At 37.7% G+C, this 21,752-nt stretch overlaps 1 protein-coding gene across 1 annotated transcript in view; it reads left to right on the plus strand.

Annotated features, from left to right (window-relative positions):
- Positions 1–350: 350 nt before the first annotated feature.
- Positions 351–21,752, plus strand: part of LOC26526860 (protein argonaute-3) — a 75,167-nt gene continuing 53,765 nt past the window's right edge. Inside the window, exons 1-2 of the mRNA XM_026976404.1 lie at positions 351–419; positions 20,702–20,885. Of these exons, the coding sequence (XP_026832205.1) occupies positions 408–419; positions 20,702–20,885 (196 nt within the window). The 5' untranslated portion in view covers positions 351–407. The remainder of the gene's footprint in view (positions 420–20,701; positions 20,886–21,752) is intronic.

Genomic DNA, 21,752 nt, shown 5'->3' on the forward strand with positions numbered 1-21,752 from the left:
CATTCTAAAACATTTATTTCTAATTTCTTTTTTTCAGAATATGTCTGGAAGAGGAAACTTGTTGAGCTTATTTAATAAAAATATTCGCAATATGGAAATATCAAATTCAAACGAAGATCATGAAATCGACAGTGGATTGGAATATGAGAATTCTGAATCAAGTGGAGAATGTTTGCTGTCAGGCCATAATATTGAAACTGATCTTATAACCACTCTTCAACATGTAAACATTTCGGTCGGTCGAGGACGTGCTAAGCTTATACACACGTTAAAAAAATATGACCATACATCAAAACAATTTATAACAACTGAATTGAGCACTAAGGCAAACAATGTCGAAGAGTCAAAGGGCCCCGAATTGGAAGCATGTTCTTCAAAATATGGATTCTTTTTTCCCGATTTAGTTCATGGATCCAAAGGTAAATCCAAAAAACATTATGCATTATAATGTTTATACATTATACATTCAATTAAGAGGTTGAAACCATTTTAAGTGTATAATAATTTAAGTAAAACCCCTTTGTCATTTCTTAAATCAGATACTTTAAGGTGGATACAACTTTTTTAAATAACACTAAAATATGTACATTTCATTTATATATCTTCAATTTAAAATATAAATATAGGAATATATATTTTCTAAATTAAAACAAGAGAGAACCTATAGTCGAGTTATCCGACTATCAAGTATCCGTTACGCACCTAGTAGAAGTGCGAACGGGAAATTAGAACATTTTCTGAAATATCGGTAGAAATTGGGAAACGAATAATAAAAGGGAAACAAATTTAAATTTTCCAAAAATGAGGTCGTGGCAAATCTATAAAAATTTACAAGATATATATCTTATATATACAGCTGCGGCTAAAAAAATAGCACGACTGCAGGTGGAAAGTTTATTTCCTAAAAAAAATGATTGAATGTTTATTTTTTTTAAAGTCAGTTTGCATTAATAATAAGTACCATATGTTGTCTCTCTGAGCAAGAAATTTTTACTCTCTCAATGTAACGGTTCTTTTTGTTTTTGGGCACTTTCTGTAAAAGCGCCCGAAATGAGGCGGTAACAAAACTAGCACTGACCACGTATTTGCTGAATAAAATTAATAGGAGTGATTGCTTTGGGTTTTTTTTTGACAAATTTTGAAAAAAGGAGTTGCATTAAAGGTTTTAATTGAATTTTTTCCAAACGAAGACCAAAAATTCTCTAGTCATGGGTCGCGGAAGGCATTGTACCGTCGAATAAAGAAATTTGATTAGAAACATGGTCTCTGAAGGTAAAACCTACGCTAAAATTGATCGAATTTTCGGTTGTTCAAACAAAATGATCCGCAAAGCACTGCTGTTTGTCGAAAAGAACGAAACACGTGGAAGAAAGCCCTCAATGTCCAACGTGGCGATCAAGCGCTTGGTTCGGCAAAGCAAGAAGGAGCCTTTTAAGCCGGCAACGGAATTGAAGAAGGAGCTTCAGATAGCTGAAAGCGTGAAAACAGTATGCAAACGCTTAAGACAAAACAACTTTAATGCGTGGAGTCCCAGAAAAGTCCCGCTTTTGACTGTGAAGCATGTGGCAAAGCGAATGGAATATGCTAAGATACACAAGGATTGGCCTGTGGAGAAGTGGCGCAACATTTTGTGGTCAGATGAGAGCAAAATTGTGTTGTTTGGTGGAAAAGGCCCTCGGTCTTATGTTCGGCGTCCACCACGACCTGAATATAATCCTCGCTTCACCTCTAAGACGGTAAAGAACGGAGGATCAAACATAATGGTATGGGCGTGCTTTTCATACTATGGAGTAGGTCCGATCCATTGGATTCAAAGCATCATGGATCAGCATATTTACACAGATATCCTGGAAAATGTGATGCTGCCATATGCCGAGGATGAAATGCCGTTAGTTTGGACATTTCAATAAGGTAACGACCCAAAACACACGAGCAAGAAAGCTCGAAAGTGGTTTGAGCAGAAATCGATCAGAGTAATGAAATGGTCTGCTCAGTCACCCGACTTGAATCCAATCGAAAACCTTTGGGCGACGTGAAAAAAAAGGTTTCTGAAGCCAAACCCAATAATATCGAGGAACTTTGGGGTGTGCCCAAGCAAAATTCCTCAAAAACGGTGCCAGGACTTGGTGGACTCCATGCCAGGACGATGCGCAGCTGTCATCGCCAACAAAGGTCACGCAACCAAATATTAAGATTCTTTAAACATAGTTCTTAAGATATAATCCATTTGTTGAATTATTTTTTTATTTTTTTGCTTAGTTTTAGCAAACTACGAAAAAAAGTGCTATTTTTGTTATCGCCTAAATGTGAAGGTTTTCTTTTTGTTTTGCCAATTATTTTTAAAATATCCATTAGATCTGTTACTAATTTTGTTATTTCGATTGAAAATCATTGTAGAATTTAAGTTTAGTGAGTAAAATGATGAAAAAGTGTCAGAAAATACAGAAACGCTGGGACAAACACGAAATGTGCTTATGGTGCTATTAATGTCTCCGCAACTGTATATATCTAAAAACTGGAAAAATAAGAAAAAAAATTTTCAAAAGTGTCGACATGTTGTTGGGCGGTTTGTGGTTGCTAGAGGGGGCGTGGCAAAACAAACTTGCGCTGCGTCTGGAAGCTGCATGCTTGATTTCAACATTCTCGTTTTTGTACTTCGTGAGATCGAGGCGCTCATACAGATAGACTGACATGGCCAGTTCGACTTGGCTATTGATTCTGATCAAGAATATATAAATTATGTTTTAGTTATTTCCCTGGGTTGTCCCACGTCTCAGTCCAACGGAAAGGGGTGATGTCGTCAGCCCGACTTGGTCGGCCTCTCGATCGGGGAGGGGAGCGGAGATCTTCTCTGCTCGTGAACGAAACGTTGCGCAGTTTGGTATAGTATTTATTGACTGACCGTTATTGACTGCCCTTAAGGCTAGCCAACCAATATAAAATATGCAGCCTTCGCTGGAGTAGGATTCTTGAGCGTGTGCTCTTTATTATAATTGAAATCAAACTGAACTTATTCTATTTTACTCCAGCTATTCGCGGCCGGCAAGCCGACCGCTCGTCCAGCAAAGTGCTGACACTAGCAAAAACTGCATATCTCCCAATACTGGGAAACCGTTGGGAACCAGGAACGGCCCCTAAGGCTTTTATGCTGAATCTGCATATAAAATACTGGGGTAGCGATCCTGAACTTATACCGACTTAAGTTTACTCATTAACCGTGTTAACTACTCCCCCCTTGAAGTATGACCGTCCTCGGTCATCTGCAACTTGTCAACGACCTGACGAAGCGAAGACGCTGATTCCAGTTCCAGCCGGTTCCAGCCGATTTCGCTTCCTCTTTAAGCCTTTGGATAATCTCCAAATTTTCGTTCTTGATCCGTTGGAGAAGTGGTATGCTTAGCCTGGGATCATGGCCGATGATGTTTAGCAATGGGGACGCAGCTTCACGTAGGTTAGCGTATTTGGTGCCGTTGATGAAAGCCACTCGCTCGAACATAATTAGATGTGAGCCGTTGGGATCTATTTCAGGACCGTCGTCAGTGCTGACTTTAGCTGGGCACTCGTTTATTATTACGCCGTCGTCTACTAGTGTAATGGGGCTTAAATGGCTGGCCTGCGTTTTGCATAGTGCAGTGCTCCCCGCGTGCAGGCCTCGAGCGCAGGTATCTTGGTTAGCCAGCTTACAGTACGAAGCGTAAGTTGTTGATACGCAATCGGTGACTGCCAGAACGTCGTTGTTGCATTCCGCTACTATGTTCTCCGATGTGTTGGTGTGATACAGGAAAAATTGTAACCTTTCTACAAGTGGCTTTAATATTAGGATATGCATTATCACATGGATAATACTATCGGACTGGAAGATTTTAATATTAGATGCCTCTATTAGGCTTATAACGGGGACTTCTGTGGGGTGATCTATTAATACAGACTTCAAATCGTTATGGTTAAGAATGGCAGGGTTTATGATATTGGCTTTAGTCAGTGTGACGGTAAGCATTAAATTTTGAATTTCGGTTATTAATATTCTGTTTCTAGCCAAGAGTACCTCGTAAGTACCACTCCCAAGTGGGGAGTGTCAACCATATTATTTTGTTTTGCTCAAATGATTTTGTTAACTGCTTCTGTTAATTCGTTAATCTTGTTTTGAGTTTGCGTATTAATGACCACTTGCCTATTATTTGACTCTATTAATCGAGATTCGGATATTTTTGGCATTTCAAAATCGGCGGCATCGGGGGTGCCTGCTATTACCTTAAGTGCGGAGCCTAGAAAGTTTAGGCTTCTGGCAATCCTATGATGTACTTTCAATACGGACAATAAACTTCTGAGATGGTCGGTATCGACATCTAACAAATTTCGCATATGCGACTCTGGAAACAGCTCGGACAACCTACTAGTCTCTTCTATCATCATTTCGAATTCGGACAAATTACTAGAATGCCTAAGCCAATTTCTCTGTTCCCGCACCAGTGCAACACCGTCTGTTATGGGGATGTAATTAGCATGAGAGTAGTCTGTAACCCTAGCGTTAACTATAGCTAACGTAATTAATATGATTCCGGCATTCCTGTAAGAAGGCGAAGGATAAATTGAATGTGCATCTAATAAAGATAAGTATGCTTAAATATAAGGTGCATGAATAAAGACATAAAAATTGTGGGAGATGTAAATTCAAGAGGGAATTTTTTATCTAAGGTTGTCCTTATGGACCACCCTCCCTCTAATGAGGACAGACGTTCCCATGTCTGCTTCTACACGCTCTTCTGTGTAGAGTGCGGTTAGTTTATTTCCTAACCTTTTATTGTTTCTGAGGTAAACCTTTTCACCTACCTCAAAAATTCGGTTTTGCTTAGTAGGGTTACACCTCGCTAGGTTAGCCTGTTGCGCTTTTATGATACTGGTTTTTATTGCCAACCTCTGAGCGTCGCTTGCAGAATGTAAGGCATGTTTAGGTTGCAAATTTGTGACTGAGTGTAACGTTTTGTTATACTCTACCGTGGCTCTCATGATGAGCTCGACGGTGTCGTCAACTTTTTTGTCAATTTTAATGCAGCTAGCTATTTCCGATAGGGTGCTGTGGAATCGCTCCACTTGCCCGTTGGAGCTGCTGTGTAAAGGGGGTGCAGTAACGATGTCAATGTCATATTGGTTTTTCAATAACGAAGATATGGTATCCTAATTGAAGGAGATGCCTCATTATCGCAGTATATGGTTTTGATATTTGGAAAAAAATTTACCAATTGTAGCATGGGGCTGCGTACGTCAACTATGGCCCTAGAATTTAATGGGTGAACTTTGAGAACTTATCCACGCAGGTTAAGAATAACTTTTTATCCGCGGAGTAGATGTCTATATGCAGCATTTCGCCCGCATATGAAGGAATTGGGGTGATACCCAATTCTTGCTTCTTGGGGTGCCTGTTGTACTTGGCCTTGGTACATGTCTTGCAATTTATAACCACCTCGTTGGAGAGTCTTGCCATATTTGGAAAATAGTAGTCCTGAAGGACTTCTTTAACATTTTCCTGGGCAGCCCTGTGGGCGCGGTTATGCTCGCATGTAGTAATTTCCCTCTGCTCATTAGCATCAGTGATATCATTAACGAAGTTTTTGCAATGCCAAAACTTGGTTGCTGGGAATTCCGTAACCAAGGCATGCTGGATGCATGCTAGTGTGGGGAGGTTGCAGTAAATAGCATTGACAACATTTACGTTTACAACTTCTTTAATCGATCCAAGCAGCGAGTCCTTCTTATCAAAGCTGATAATGTGTCGGTTTTTGTTTCCAAAAACAATAAAATGTCGCCGTGAGGGCTGGCCTGATTCTTCCAGGATTATTTGATTCCTGTAACAGTTCAAAGGTTTATCGGTGGTTTCGACCGTATAGGTCAGCGACAGTTCACTATGCACAGTGGCTGCGTCGGAATGGAGTTCACTTTCCAAGGCATTAATTTTCTGACGGGACAAGGCGTCGGCCACAAAATTTTCCATTCCAGGCTTATAGAACACTTTGGCGTTGTGTTCTTCGATGAATGCTTTCCATCGTTTTATTTTAGCGTTAGTGTTCCGCTCGGACACAGCGAAGGTGAGCGGCTGGTGGTCCGTGTAAATCAGGATTTCTCTGGTGCCATATAGGTAATTTTGCAATTTCCCAATAGCCCATACAATTGCTAGTAACTCCCTTTCGTTTGTTGCGTAATTAACCTCGCAGTCTTTTAATGTGCGAGATATCATTGTGATTGGTTTGTCCTTTTGGGATAGTACCGCACCAATACCGCTTGCTGAGGCATCGGTTGTCAAATCGAAAGGAAGTTTGAAGTCTGAATAAGTAAGTATCACATCTTCAGATGACAGAATATCTCGCAAGCGCTCTGCGTTGGGTATCGTCAAAATCAATAGCGACTTTTTTTGACATGTGTTTACTAACAGTGTGTTTACTGCCATTCTCTCCCTTAAGTATTGAGGTAAGTGGTCTAGCTATAGAAGCGAAGTCTTTGAAAAAACTTCTGTAGTAACTAGCCAATCCAAGAAAAGACCTGAGACTGAACAAATTTTTTGGTTCAGTGTACTCTTGTATGGTTTTTACCTTTTCCGGATCTGTTTTGGCTCCGTTTGATGTGACAATAAAACCTAAGAATTCAACATTTTCTTTGAAGAATTTGGTTTTTTCTGGGGCCACTCTCATGTTGGCTTGATACAGCTTGATACCAAAAGGTAGACGGCAAAATTCATACTTTCCTCTGTTTATGGAGAAAGCAGTTTTTTCGCGGTCTTTTTCAGCCAGTAATTCATACTTTCCTCTGTTTATGGAGAAAGCAGTGTTTTCGCGGTCTTTTTCAGCCAGTGGGTGGTACCCCGATTTTAAGTCTAGGGTAGTAAAAAATTTTGCCTTTCCTAAGTTCGCTAGAATCATAGGAATACTTGGCATAGGGTACCGATCGGCAATGGTTCTTTCATTCAGTTTCCTGAAATCGATTACCAGTCTTTTTTTGTTGTTGCCGTCGGCATCGGTCCCTTTTTTGTCTACAACCCATGTTGGGCTGTTGAATGGCGACCTAGAAGGCCGAATAATGCCATCCTTTAACAGCTGTTTGATTTCTGTGTTAACAAAATCCGCTGCTACCATGGGATAAGGATATAGCTTGGAGTATACGGGTTCGTTAGTTTCCGTACGAATTGTGGCAATGATCGAGGTGTTAAATGGCAGCGCCTCTTTAGAGTGCGAAAACACTTGTTTCCTCTTAAGGATCATTTTTTTAAATTCAGCTTTCACTGAACTTGGGACTTCCACGTCATCGATATTTGTGAAGTTCACATAATCGCATTTTTGGTATTTTAGCTTTTCAGATACGTTTCCATACCTGATTGCGTTGTTGCGTAAATCTAATGCTGCTCCGGCCTGCGGTAGCAAGGCATTTGGCATCAAATGTACTAATGGTATCAAGTAAAAAGAATGGGGCCGTTAGGCCAAATATGTGCATTAGGCACTTTCTTTTTACTTAACTGGAGCCATGAATGGAACTCACAGTGAATGGCGAGTCGGCAGGCGTTATGTTTTTGAGCTCCTTTAGGGGCTTTACATAATTTTTTGCCGCTCCAGTATCTATGAGGATTCTTAAAACTCTCCCCGCCAGCCTTCGTTCAATGAAGGGCAAGCGGGACCTTCCTCTAAAAAATTAATGAGGTCGTTGGACTCCAATGAGTCACTGTCGTCCTCAATTGCATTGAGAGCGGCTACATCCGCGTTTTCGTAATCGTCATCTTCCTCCGCGTTAGCTTCTTGTTCGACCTTGAAAACCCTGTGGCGCCTTTGGCCAGATTTTCTTTCAGAAGAGTTTGATCTTTTAGGGGCATGTTTACTACTTCCCTGCCTATAGTTTGTGGGGAGTCGAAGCTTTTAAGACGATGGATGTATGTCCATTGGTTCTGGGGTCTGATTTTGTTTGGGATCAGGGACGCGATTTCAGGCGCGCGATGGAAATCAGTATTCTGATTTCTTTGCTCCATCGCCTTGGCATATGTGGCCGCGAACATACTTCGCTCGATACTGGCCTCTGCCTCTCTTGCTAATGCCAGTGTGGCTGGCAGGTCTTTGGGCTGTGCTGGAAAAACAACAGCCCTTAGGGATTTTATTAGACCTGAAATAAATACGTGTAGGGCATCAGCCCTAACCTCTGTATTAAGCAATGTGGCTCTTTCGTCATCATATGTTATGACGATTTTGTTAGTAACGAGGGTCAATTTTCGTTCGACCTCATCGTAGTATTGCATTAGGGTCTGGTCGCCCTGACGGACCGACTCAAGACCCTGTCGTAATAGGCGCAAGGATGTCTTGTCTGCATGGGAGCAGTCTAGTCTGGCCAAAATGGCGTGAAAGTTAAGCACTGTGTTATGTGAAACTAGCAGCGCGCGCGCTTGCCTTTAATTTTGTTTCTAATAATTGTAACGGCTTGGAAGTGTCCTCTACTGTCTGGATAATCCTTGAATAATTCAAAAGCATCCGTGGCCGATTGGCTCCATGCCACGTATTCATCCTGTATACCAGTAAATTCTGGAATTGAGTTCACAATGTGTAAAAGTGTATCACACGGTGTTGCTCCCGGTTTTACAGCTACCCTCTGGTAGGTTTCTACCTCTGGCGCTTCTACACGCAAATTTTTTAACTGTTGATTAACAGCATTGATTTGCCCCGCAAATTCGGCTTTAAGCCTCTGTTCTTGATTAGACAAAGCCGCCTGAATTAACATTTCAATTTGGGCCGCGTTCATGTATGTGTTATTTTCTGTCAGTGCTACTGGATTTCTAAGAGTCTCTCGGACGAACTCCTCTTCACTATCACTTTCACTAACAGTTTCCCTATATCGGCCTGGGAAACTCATAAGGCCATTAACTGGTTAACACTAAACACAAGTATAGAGAGGCCGATTATTTTAATTTGACTGTGGTATATTTATATTAATAGCCGAGTGCTTGGTGTCTGAAATATTCATTTATTAATGATAATGATTATAAATTAATTATAATAATAAATTAATGATATTAATTTGCCTTTATTTGCGAGTCACATTTATAATCACACTTTGTTTAAATTTTATATGTTAAGATTTTTTGTGAATAATTTGTAGAGATTTTTGTTAGTTTTTCCCTGTTTAATTGAAGCTGTATTAATTTGATTATTATATTTGATCAGCCCACTTACGTTCTTAGGGGTCGTGAATTCTTCTTCATAATTGGGTGCCAATTATGTTTTAGTTATTTCCCTGGGTTGTCCCACGCCGCAGTCCGACGGGAAGGGGTGATGACGTCAGTCCGACTTGGCCGGCCTCTCGATCAGGGAGGGGAGCGGAGATCTTCTTTGCTTGTCGTTGCGCAGCTTGGTATAGTATTTAGTATATGTTGGGAGAACTTTCTCCGTTATTGACTGCCCTTAAGGCTAGCCAACCGATATAAAATATGCAGCCTTCGCTGGAGTAGGATTCTTGAGCGTGTGCTCTTTATTATAATTGATATCAAACTGAACTTATTCTATTTTACTCCAGCTATTCGCGGCCGGCAAGCCGACAGCTCGTCCAGCACAGTGCTGACACTAGCAAAAACTGCATATCTCCCAATACTGGGAAACCGTTGGGAACCAGGAAGCGCCCTAAGGCTTTTATGCTGAATCTGCATATAAAATACTAGGGTAGCGACCCTGAACTTATACCGACTTAAGTTTACTCATTAACCGTGTTAACTTAAATATGTACCTGTTACATACTTTTTACGCTACGAGTAATAGGTGTAATTATTAGTTTTCTCTTCTTTTCATTATTTGTATTTCCAATTTATATCGATATGCCAATACCAGCTTGTCCCACAAAACGTTCAAAACCATCACGACCACTCTTTTGAAAAATGTTTTAAATCTGGTCGCGAACTTAAATTGCAGAATGCTGTGTCGAATACAACTTTAGTGATTGTTTCTTTAATTTTATAATTTGTCTTGCCAATTCCTCTCGTTATTTAAAAAGTATTTTGTATATGTTGTAGTCAGATACGATTAAAGCGTTCTCACTTGATGTGATTATGTACTAATGTAGATTAGTATTATTTTATGGTATAAACACTTTTTTGTATTCCTACTTTTTGTTTATACATTGCGTTGAAATAATAAAATCGATTTTTCAGGTTCATCTGTTAATATGTATTGCAATTACTTAAAGCTTACGACGGATGAATCCAAGGGAGTTTTTAATTACGAAGTGTGTTTTTTCCCTCCCATTGACTCGATTCATTTAAGAATGAAATATTTAAACGATCATAAGGATAAGCTTGGAGAAACCAAAACATTTGACGGTACAACTTTATATTTACCTATTTTGTTACCAAATAAGATGACCGTATTTGTTTCAAAATCCGAAGATGCTGAGTTGCAGATTCGCATTTTATTCAAAAAAAAAGAGGACAAGAGGAACTGCACGAAATTATATAATATTTTATTTGATAGAGTTATGAAAACATTAAATTATGTTAAATTTAATCGCAAGCAATTTGATCCTTCGCGGCCAAAAATATTACCACTGGCAAAGTTAGAAGTTTGGCCTGGCTATGTTACAGCCGTTGACGAATATAAAGGTGGTATAATGCTATGCTGCGACGTTTCGCATCGTATACTTTGTCAAAAAACTGTTTTAGAAATGTTGGTCGATCTATATCAACAAAATGTAGATTATTACCAAGAATCCGCTAGAAAAATGTTAGTTGGAAATATTGTCTTAACTAGGTATAACAACCGTACATATAAAATAAATGAGATTTGCTTTGATCAAAATCCAAAATGTCAGTTTCAAATTAAAACTGTTTGCACAAGTTACGTGGACTATTACAAACAATATCACAATATAAACATAAAAGACGTTAATCAACCATTGCTTCATAGTATAAAAAAATCAAGAACAACTCCAGCCGAAAAGGAAAATGTACAGTTTTGTTTAATCCCAGAATTGTGTTATCTTACTGGGCTGCGGGACGAAGTACGGTCAGATAACAAGCTTATGCGCGAGATTGCTACATTTACAAGAGTTTCGCCAAGTCAACGACAGATGGCTTTAAATAAGTTTTACGAAAATGTTTCAAGGACACCCGCCGCACAAGATATTCTAAATAGCTGGGGTCTTTCATTAACAAATAATTCCAACAAGATAATTGGACGTCAAATGGACATTGAGCAGATATGTTTTTCAAAAATGACAATATCGGCCGGAAAAACTGCAGAGTTCGCTAAATATGCTGTGAGCAATGAAATGTTGGAAGTAGTTCACCTGAGTAAATGGATTATTATACATTTAAGAAATGATACGCGAGCTGCAACTAACTTGCTCGATAACATGAAGCAAGGTTGTAAATCACTTGGTATGAACATTTCTAATCCAACAATGATTTCTCTGGATCATGACCGAATTGATGCTTACATTCAAGCATTGCGACGGAATATAACAATGAATTCGCAAATAGTCGTATGTATTTGTCATAACAGTAGAGATGATCGTTATTCTGCTATAAAAAAAATATGTTGCTCGGAAATACCCATACCATCACAGGTAAATTGTTTTAATAATTAACCTTACTTAAATATTTAGTCCGCACTTAAAAGTTGAGTATGACAATGAGTATGAGTAGTACGCTCAACTAAAAAGTCCCCGTTCTACCATTGTTTTTTAATTTTTTTTTAGACCTTTAAGTGATTTGCCAAAAAAAAGTGTTTGCCACGCCGACTCTAGCGTCAACACACCGCCCAAAGCGACCACGCCAATACTTTCGAAAAATTTGCATTTTTTTCGGTTTATTACTTGTCTTGCCAATCTCTTGCCTATCGATATGTCAAAAATGTTTTGAAGAATGTATTTATATTTTTCATTTTTTTTTATTAGTCTTTTAAATTTGCCTACAAATCGATCGCCCAGAAACCTACCATTACAGAATATGTAACCGTCACCAGGTTGTGTTAAAGAGCAATCTCGAAAAGAGTATTTTTATCTTTTCTGCATCTAATTTCCTCGCTATTCCACTAATTAAGTAGGACATATCTGAAAAACTTGATTTTCTTGTTCGTATCCAAGCGTATATGTTATAGGGCTAAATTGTTCAATTATGATCTTTACACGTTGTTCTGTTCACCAACTTTCTTGAATTCAATGCAATAAATGGAAATGTTGTTAATAAGAATACTCAAACTTATCAAACTCAACTTATTTTACAGATTTCAGCAATGCTATTATTAAAAAAAGTACTGGAATAAAAAAAGTTGGAATTGATTAAAAGTCATCCAAGCATGGCTTCCCTGAATATCTTGCGAGATATCAATATTCTTGATCAGTAACAATAGCTGGTTGGATTTAGTCATATCCGTCAGTGTGTTTCTTAACAAACTAGTCTCTAACTTTCTAAGTTTATTCTTAACTTTATTTCTATTGAAGGTATCACAAAATCACAAAATAGAAAACTTAATAAAAGACCCAGAAAATCAGCAATTGCAACTTTTTGGCTCAAAAAATGGAGAAAACTAATATTTAGTGATGAAATTAAGTTTAATTTAGATGGCTCATTTATAATTTTTTAATATATATAATATATAATTTTGTTATTTACATTTTTTTAAATTTATACGGTCTGTCATACTGATTAATATCGTTTTAAAACTGTTTGTTTTACCTATTATAATGTTTTGCTTAAGATTTGTTTTTTTATTTAAACAATTCAGTACTGTTACGAAGTTTTTTATGTGCTAGTTCATCATAGCTTATTAACTTCTTAAGTTAGAGACTTGTGATATTTGAATGTCGTTTAAAATGTATATTCATACGCTATCAATTCTTCGTAAAACCTTATTTTATCGAATACAACGAGTTTTTGTTAAATTGAAAAGTGTGTGAATTTAAAAATTTTCTAGGTCTACAGATTCTCCAACTGTTAATATAAGTTTATAGTTTGTATTAGAATTTAAATATACACACTAGAGAGCGTGTCGAATATTAATAATATCTTCCGCTATATTTTTACCTCGGTTTCAATGTTATTAATCAACCATAATAAATCTATTATATGGTCAATAGTTATGTTCGAGTTATTTTTTTGCTTGTTTTTATTGTTTGCGCGTTAGTGTAGTTCCTCAAAACATACTCTCTTTTCAATTACAATTTAAAAAAATCGAATTTTTGGATTTTTAAATTACTTTTGTGTAATTTATTGAAGGCTGTTAATTTAGTAATACTCATAACCTTATCTTTTTAATATCTAGGTGGTTGTTTGGATCCTAACCTTAACCTTTTTTTTATAAATGTTTATTGACCTCCATCATAAGTCTGTATCCTTGTTGTTGTTTCCCGTTTGTCGGCTACCTATGTTTAATGTTTTGATTTGATTAATTTTAATGTAATGTTTCAAGCCGGTAATAATATTTCTGCCAAAAACTACTGACTCAGAACAGAGTGTACTGAATAGTTGTACTCGTACTCGTACTTCTCAAAGTTTTTGTGTTCCTCTTCAGCCTTTAGCACTGTGAATATTTCCTAAAAGGTTAGGAAAACCTGCCCATTAACCTAAGCCTTTTTTGATGGTTTCAATTGATCTCGTGGCATAAAAGTGGAGTTACTACTTGCCCATTAACCGAAATTTATATTGTGGGGCATTTTAAATTTAGTTGTATTTTAATGGATCTTGTAGTTATTGCTTCAGTGATTTCTCATTTTCCACTACAACTTCTTATGATAAAACATATAAAATCAAGTGTCGTGTAGAGTATATTTTATGTCTAGAATGTCTTTTGATGATTTATCGATTTTCTATTCTGCAAGTCTTGAGGAATTATGTAAAGTCGGTAGAACCAACCATTTGGTTTCCGACTGCTGCAATCTAGAGCAACCGTTTTCAAATGTATGCTTTAAGTAAGTCAACTATTCTAAAATATAATGGTTTCTTGCTGTACCTTCAATACTGCCTGTTTTCTTTTTAAGTTTGCCCTCTGTAGCATATTCCTTGTTCGTACTCAGCTATTGCGTATGTTTTCGTCTGATTTTGCTCCGTTTGTTCTTGATATTGAACTTCAAGATAATCCTTGTCTTTTTTCGCCTTGACTTAAATCAAATGCAGGTTGTTAGCCTTTTTAAAGCTGAGGCCTCCTAAAGTAATTAAGCGCTTTTGTTTAAATACTAAGGACTGCTATCATTGGTTGCGCTGTGGTTGTTGATAATATTTGGAGTGGTTAAAGCATCATGTAATCTGCAGAGCGGCGTTTTTTATAAAGGGTGTTTTTTTGTAGGAGGTTTATGTTTTTAAATTGAAAAAGAAATTGCACAGGTTGCGGTAGAGAGCAGATGTTTTTTATTTGAAGGAATTCAATTAATGAATTAAGGAATACGGCTTGAGACCCAAAGGGTCCACAATGTCGATGGGCAGAGGTGTAACTCCTGTGCACGGTGACGAATCGCTGTGTTCGGGTCTTCTGCTACACTGGCCTCAACGTCCGCGTTATCGTCTAGTCTAGTCGAAACTACTAGTCGAAACTTCTTGATAACCTGTTACTCGTAGAATAAAAGATATACTAGATTCGTTGAAAAGTATTTAAGAGGTAGAAATAAGCGTTTCTGACCCTATAACGTACAAATATTCTTGATAAGGATCATTATCCGAGTCCACCTGGCCATCTCAAGCTGGAAAGTATCAAATCAGTTTTCAAAAGTGTGGGAGTACCAGTTTTTGGTCGTTGGTGGACGTGGCAACTTTTTGAAACAAACTTTCGCTGCAATTATTAGTTCTCTTGCCAATTTATATCCCTATGCCAACCAAATGTTGTACGGGCGCTGAAGTGTATTGCATGGCTCACGTGATGGTAGACCCGTTATAGAAACTAGTAAAGGATGTAAATAGTAAATATTAGTGAGATCTAATGAGTGAGATCATGCAACTTATAGTTAGATAGTGAAACTAATTGGAACATAGAAGTTCACCACGAATCAGATTACAAGTAAAGATTGCTCCAAGCATCGTTCTATGTTTAGCTAGGTAGAGTAAATTAATTAATATTAGTCTTCTGGAATAAAGAGGTAATATTAGGTTTTCGGCGCTGTATGGCAAACAGTAAAAAGTTTTTTGAACCTATTCAATGCGGTGATCCATACTCTAGAATCAGACGAACTAGCGAAATGAATAAGGTTTTAATCATGTAAGGACCTTTAAATTCCTTTGACCACCTTTTTATAAAACCAAGCACACCACTAGCCTTATTGACAATAGACATAGATATAGAAAATTTAAGTTTAGGCCATAGAAGAACACTAACATCACGTGTTATTCTTTCCAAAGAGCACCCTAAGTCGCGTGTCTTGGGATGACACGACAAAACTTCATAAATTTAGAGACATTGCCATTTCGTTAACCTTACAATCCAATTTAGAAAATCAAAAGGGAATCATAAATACGGTTTAATAACCAAAAGTGAATGATTAGCAGAATCAAAAACTTTACTAAAGTCAGTGTAGATCTGTGAAGATTATTTTTGAAGCCCTGTATTAGGAAGAAAGTTAGCTCCAAAGGGTTATTGGTTGTTGATCTGCGATTCATAAAACCGTGCTGACACGGTGATATAATTAACCTACAAAGGTGTTGCATATGTGGAGTGATAACATTTTCAAAAAAACTTAGGGATAGCCGACAATTTAGGGATTCCTCTGTGATTCCTTGCATCAAATTTGTTACCATTTTTATGGAGAGGAATCACAAATCACTCTTTCCATATATGGGGGAACTGTGAAGATTCCAGAGATAAGGTAAACAGTTTCAGTAAAGGCTTGCACAAGGCTTCCGCACAGAGTCTAAGAACACAGCCCGGAATTCCGTCGAGGCCTGGCGAATAGACAGGCTTAGACGCTGAAGATCGTAAAGCAGTGAGCTTTCGTTTAAAGGGGGAGTAAACAAAGGAGTAAAGATCGGACCAATTAAAGCCGGATGAAAATTATTTAGCCTCAGAAAGTTTGCCTCCCGAAAACAGACTTCTCTGATTTATCTTATGTACCTGTGTCCATTGTCACCTCAAAAGTTGAATATTATGGATCTTCCGACTGAGAAAGAGGTGCAACTCTGGACTGAAACATCCTATTAGAACTTCTTATAAGGCATAGATCCAATAATCGACCAAGAGAGTTTCGAATATAATTAACTTGCGACAACGCAAGTCTCTGAAAACACAAATGGAAAAGAAAGGCTATCAGAATAAAATGTAGTTAGCTTGTTTCGCAAGCATCTTGCATTGTGATAGGAGATAGTTAGATAGGATAGGAAACTAGATGTTAGATTTTTTAAAAAGAGAGGAATAAGAGGAGAAAGAAGTAGAAGAGGGGGCGGCAGTGGTCTGGGCACGTGAGGAAAGTTTAATTCCCACGGTCCCTTTTTTCCTATTTTTGATCTTTCGAACTTTAGTTTGACCATACTATCCGGCCAAAATAACCAGAACATGTGGTGGAAAGCAGCTCACTATCTTGAAAGATGAAATGTCCCTGGTTGGAATCACTGGTTGAGAAACCAGTGCAGACAAAGCGGAATCTCTAGCATCCCAAATTGGAGTCCCTTCACAATATATTAATAGGATTTCTCCGAATCTTTTTTAGCTGCCGATCTTAGTAACATTTGAGGATTTGCTACGATCGACAACCGATCAGCTGTGGAGCCCTGTTAATCACTTGCCGAATGCTGCGGTGCATTCCCATTAGGCAGCCCACCACCAGCGGCTTTCTTGCGGTTTGGCGATTTCTCTAATAACTTAAGGCTATTAAACTGCGAATTTAGCGCGAAAAGAAGATCATCAGCTCGACGATCAGTCCAAGCCATCTTTAGCTTGGCGCATAAACGATATTAAAACGATATTTTAGATTTGGGCCCTTAGCTAGGTGTGTGGAGAGCGGGTGCACAGTGCATTTATTGGCGAACAAAAACAACACGAAGCAGCACTACAAAAGAGAGAGTAAACAGAACACAAAGACAGAAAAAACAAAAGTTTTAATTAATTTGTTTAAAGCAGTGCACAAATCGAAAGAGATTCACTCGCGAAGCCAACGGAGTTTTTATAGTTTTAATTATATACAAAATATAATTAACAAAAAACTTATTAAAAACCCTTGCTGGGTTTGGCAAGAGCAAAAATAAAATAAAGAAACATGACCGTTCACTTTGAAGTCAGAAGGTATCTGCGATATTTTCAATTAATTTTATCGACTTTTATAAAACGCAATGTTTTACTTTGTAAAGTAATTACTTAATTTATAGGGTCGATTGTCCGTATCGTCGTATTGGTGATGTTCTACTGCCTGTAAAATCTCAAATATTGAATCCGAATTTAATATTTATTTACTACACCTGTCATGTATCTTCGATGACTGGCGACAATAATCATCTTATTGTTCTTGGCGACTTTGATTTCCCAAACGTCTCTTGGTTTCAGTCTAGTGACTTGTGTACTTTTATTATGCCACACATTGCGTTTTAGGAGAACGAATTCGTCGCAGCTAACGCAGTCGCTATTTGTGTTTGATTGGGCGATCCTAATTAATTTTCCTTTTGCTGAAGCATCTAGCAAACATCTAGCATTCTTGGCATGGTAATCTTGCTTATCATATTGCTTCAGGTTGCTTGAAAGTATGATGGAAGGTCATTCCCCTGCGCAAGCCAGGGTTCGCGTAGACTGTTTGTCATTCATCACATTTCGGCATTGCAGCCATCCAGTTGACTCAGTATAAGTGTGGTTTCTTGGGGATCAGAGGCAGAAGCTAGAAAGGACACTCCGCATCTAACTTGGAACTTTCTTCCCAACGTATATTTTAGCCGGGCGAAGTGAAAAAAGTGAAGGAGTACTTAATTTCTTTTCTTTTTTAATGAAGAAAATCATTTTTCCACTCTTCGCAAAACGTTTTTTTGCGGTTGAACAGTAATTGATTTTCGTTTGCACGAGTCAAGCCGAACACGTCTACCGAGGATCGTGTCATCGTTTACAGTGTCGGTGTGGCGGCAGAGCGTCGGTAGAGGAATTCCCAATCCCATAAGATAGGGAATTGGCCACGACTGATTTCGAGGACAAGTTCTCTTCTACTCAAGCTCAATCGTCCGCCACAAGTTTTCAAATGTTTGTTTAGCATGGTATACCTATTCAAATTAGGGAACATCGCCATTTACTGTATAAACAATTTGTATTAACATAGTCTATAACCCCCATCTATGCGACGCTTCGTAACATCATTGTTTAAACTTAGTCCCTGTGTATGGTTCCACTTGCACTTCTTACTTCAAAGCTTTCCTGCGTACATCCTTTTTGACGTCCTTAATCAATTCATAAGACTCGCTCATCAGGTAGACTGTGTGTGTAGATACTTATGTATTCGTTTTTTAATTTCCAATGAACCGTTAGTTACGCGTCTACTTCGAATATCATTGACAAAAAACATGGAGTGTTTGGCCAATATATCGCTTTGTTCCTACATTTTTGATATAATCCACCTTATTAAAATTACCGATAACACAATTTTAGTTTTATATGTATCGAATTTGTAGCTTTCTAATATTACTTCAATTATATTTACTGTTGCTGCTCACTTCGTACACACTGTTGCGATGTGTCCAGCATAACCACATTTGAAAGATATCACCGTTGATCCCTTTCTGGTCATCGTGGATCTGCTGTGCACCTACTTGGGCATAGAATCAAAGTATCCAATACCAGACAAATTTACGAGCTTTTCTCGGTATTGTTTTGCAGGGATGTTGAGAACACTTCTGATGTAGGAAATCTAGAGTCAGGTTCGTCGGTCATAAATATTTTCATTTTCTCTTTGGCTGCAGCGCAGCTAGTCGCAATAATCTTTTTTTTTCAAAGCTTGCTTCTGGAGGTGTATTTTTAAGTACCTTTCTTTGGTTACTATTCTCTCCCTATCATTGCCCTTAGCTCAGGGATTTCGATCACCTTCCCCACCGCTCTCTCATTCAAAAGCTTCTCTCTTTGTTGTTCTTTGAACTTAATTTATTTTTTATTTTCAACTTAGCAATACACATAGTATTAAATTTTTTTTTTAATATAACTCCTTTTTTTTGGATCTTCTCAGAAATAATGTGATATATGAGAAATAACAAAAATATTTCTAATCTTAATTATATTTCACAATCTTTTGAACTGTGATCTGGAAAAATAGGGACCTAACGATAATCGTTGGGTCGGGGAGGGTCGTTGCGGCGAAGACGGGATCGGGCAAACTCGCGTTAGACTTGCCGCTATGTATTTAGGATGTGAAGTTAATTTGCTAATGTACTTATGTTTTTTTTTGAGGTATCTCTTCTCTGACGGATCTCATGTTCAGGTCTCTTTGAATATTTTCGTTTCGACTATTCCACGGTGCTCCAGGGAGTGCTCTCAGTATCTTTGATTCAGCACTTTGAATGATGTCAATATTACTGCTGCTGGTACTTCCCCATACTTGGGAGCCGTACGTCCAGATTGGTTATAAAACTGAATTATAGAGTAAGATCCCTTAGTCCACACAAAGAGATGACCGATAATAATAAGCCAAAGGAGGCACTAGCCTGAAGCTTAAGATGTCTTTGATGTTCTTGCTCCAGGGGAGCGTTCAGTCGAAGTGGACTCCAAGATAAGTATCTTCATTTGCTTTCAGGAGTACAGTGATGTTTAAGGTAATCAAGGGGCAGTCATGCCGATTGAGTGTGGTGAATGTCAAATGCTTACATTTTTGTTCGTTTGTTTGTGATCGAGTTTGTCGTCGGCAAACGTAGAAGTCGTTAGTATTCTGTTGTTGGTATGTCTACTGTATAAAGGACATAAAGCGTGGGTCCAAGTACGCTGCCTTGGGGAACTCCAGCGTTTATATCATGGTCGTCGGATATATTAAAGTTTCATCTCACATGTTGTATAGATGTTGTAGAGATACAATTTCAGGAGTGTGTGGGTGTTTTTGTTGCTTTAATTTTTTACAAAAAACAAGTTTGGCCATACCTTCGCATAGGCCTGAGAGACATCGATAAATATTGCCGTGTAATATTCCCGCTTATTGAAATCAGTTCGTTTTTCTGATGTTATTCGATTGATGCGCCGGATTTCTTAAAGGTGAAAGAATTTCTGCTGATGGGGTTAAACTGGGATGAGGTTTCCATAGGGAGTTTTTAACGCTTGACGTTGATAGTGGCTCTACGTGCCTCCTGCTTCAGCGCATTGGAGAGTTTACGTGAAGCACTTTTTAATCTTTGCTTCACGATTGGCGATCTATAAACTTTCCACTTCATTCGCATACATCGGTTTTCAAGGACGACCTGCTCGTTGTCTAGGTTTGTTGTCCTAGGGCTTCTATTTGGGGTGATTAGGCGTGATCCCCAGTGGGTGTGTATGTCGTTATAGTCATCTGTAGCAATGAAGAGGTCCCCTAGGGTGTTGGAAAAGTCCAGAAATGTATACCGCTGCAAGGGTAAGATTGCCGTTTCCTAGTTGCACGTTAATAGAAGGGGACTGCAAGTATCTGTAATCTCGCTATGGTAGTGGTTTTACTGTGTTATCGAAGTAACAGGAAGATTCTCTAGGCATTTGATTGACTATGTCTTTTCTATATTAAGTTAGCTAAAGTATTTAAGCAGTATATATACAAAAGTATAAAGTATTTAAACTCCCAAATTTATTTTCAGGTTATAAATGCTAAAACTTTACTAAATGAATTAAAAATTCGATCCGTTGTTCAAAAAATTGTACTACAGATGAACTGTAAGATTGGAGGCTCATTGTGGACGGTAAAAATTCCATTTAAAAACGTAATGATTTGCGGAATAGACTCATATCATGACCCATCAAATCGGGGCAATTCTGTTGCTGGTAAGGATTTTTTATCATTTTATATATATATAATATATATTGAAATCAATAATTTATATTATCATATCTTCCTACAATTATTTGGCACGTCTACTAGAACCTCCTTAAAAATATAAGGCGGCTTTTTAGAAAGATTTTAAAAACTTACTAGAAGATAATTGTAAGTCTGCATGCTAAAGCATTTATTTTCAGCTTGGTATAGAACCTCCTTTGCTGTTCGTCTCCATATTCCTCGAACTTCCATTAGCTGAGACTATTTTATAGTCGTATTTTATATGTTTTATCTATGGACCACATAGTTTGCGGCTTATTCAATCTCATAGAACTTCAAATTATTCCATAGAATAATATCTTATAGATAACTAGCGCATTTTATTATTATTATTTAAGAAGAAAAATCTCTATAGTGCCTCTTTTAATGTTCAGCTTAAATAACTACGAGTGTGATGACATTTATCAGTAACATTCATTTTATTAATATAGAATAATAAAATCCGCACTTACCTTAGTCTTACGTTTACTCGTAGAGTTAGGGGTATACAAAGTTAGTCGAAAAGTAAAGTTTTAACACGGATGTTTGATTAAAATGTTTTAAAATGTAAGAGTGGACCTCTCGCTTGGTACAAAATATAAAACATCGCACGCAGTTTTTCGTTGAATGATCATTCGAAATATCCTAAAGAATGCTTTTAAAATTGAGCTTCATATATTACTATATTGGAACTTTTTGAATTTAATTGGGTGTAACTTACAATTTGTCACTTCTTACCATTATACTATATTGAATTTTAATTGGTTGTCTGGCTGTCATTAATAGTGTTGTTGTCATATATATTTTAACTTGTTTCTCGAAAGAAATGGGTATAC

This window comes from Drosophila erecta, unplaced genomic scaffold (assembly GCF_003286155.1).
Source record: "Drosophila erecta strain 14021-0224.00,06,07 unplaced genomic scaffold, DereRS2 tig00000021-arrow-pilon, whole genome shotgun sequence".
Taxonomy (NCBI): Eukaryota; Metazoa; Arthropoda; class Insecta; order Diptera; family Drosophilidae; genus Drosophila; species Drosophila erecta.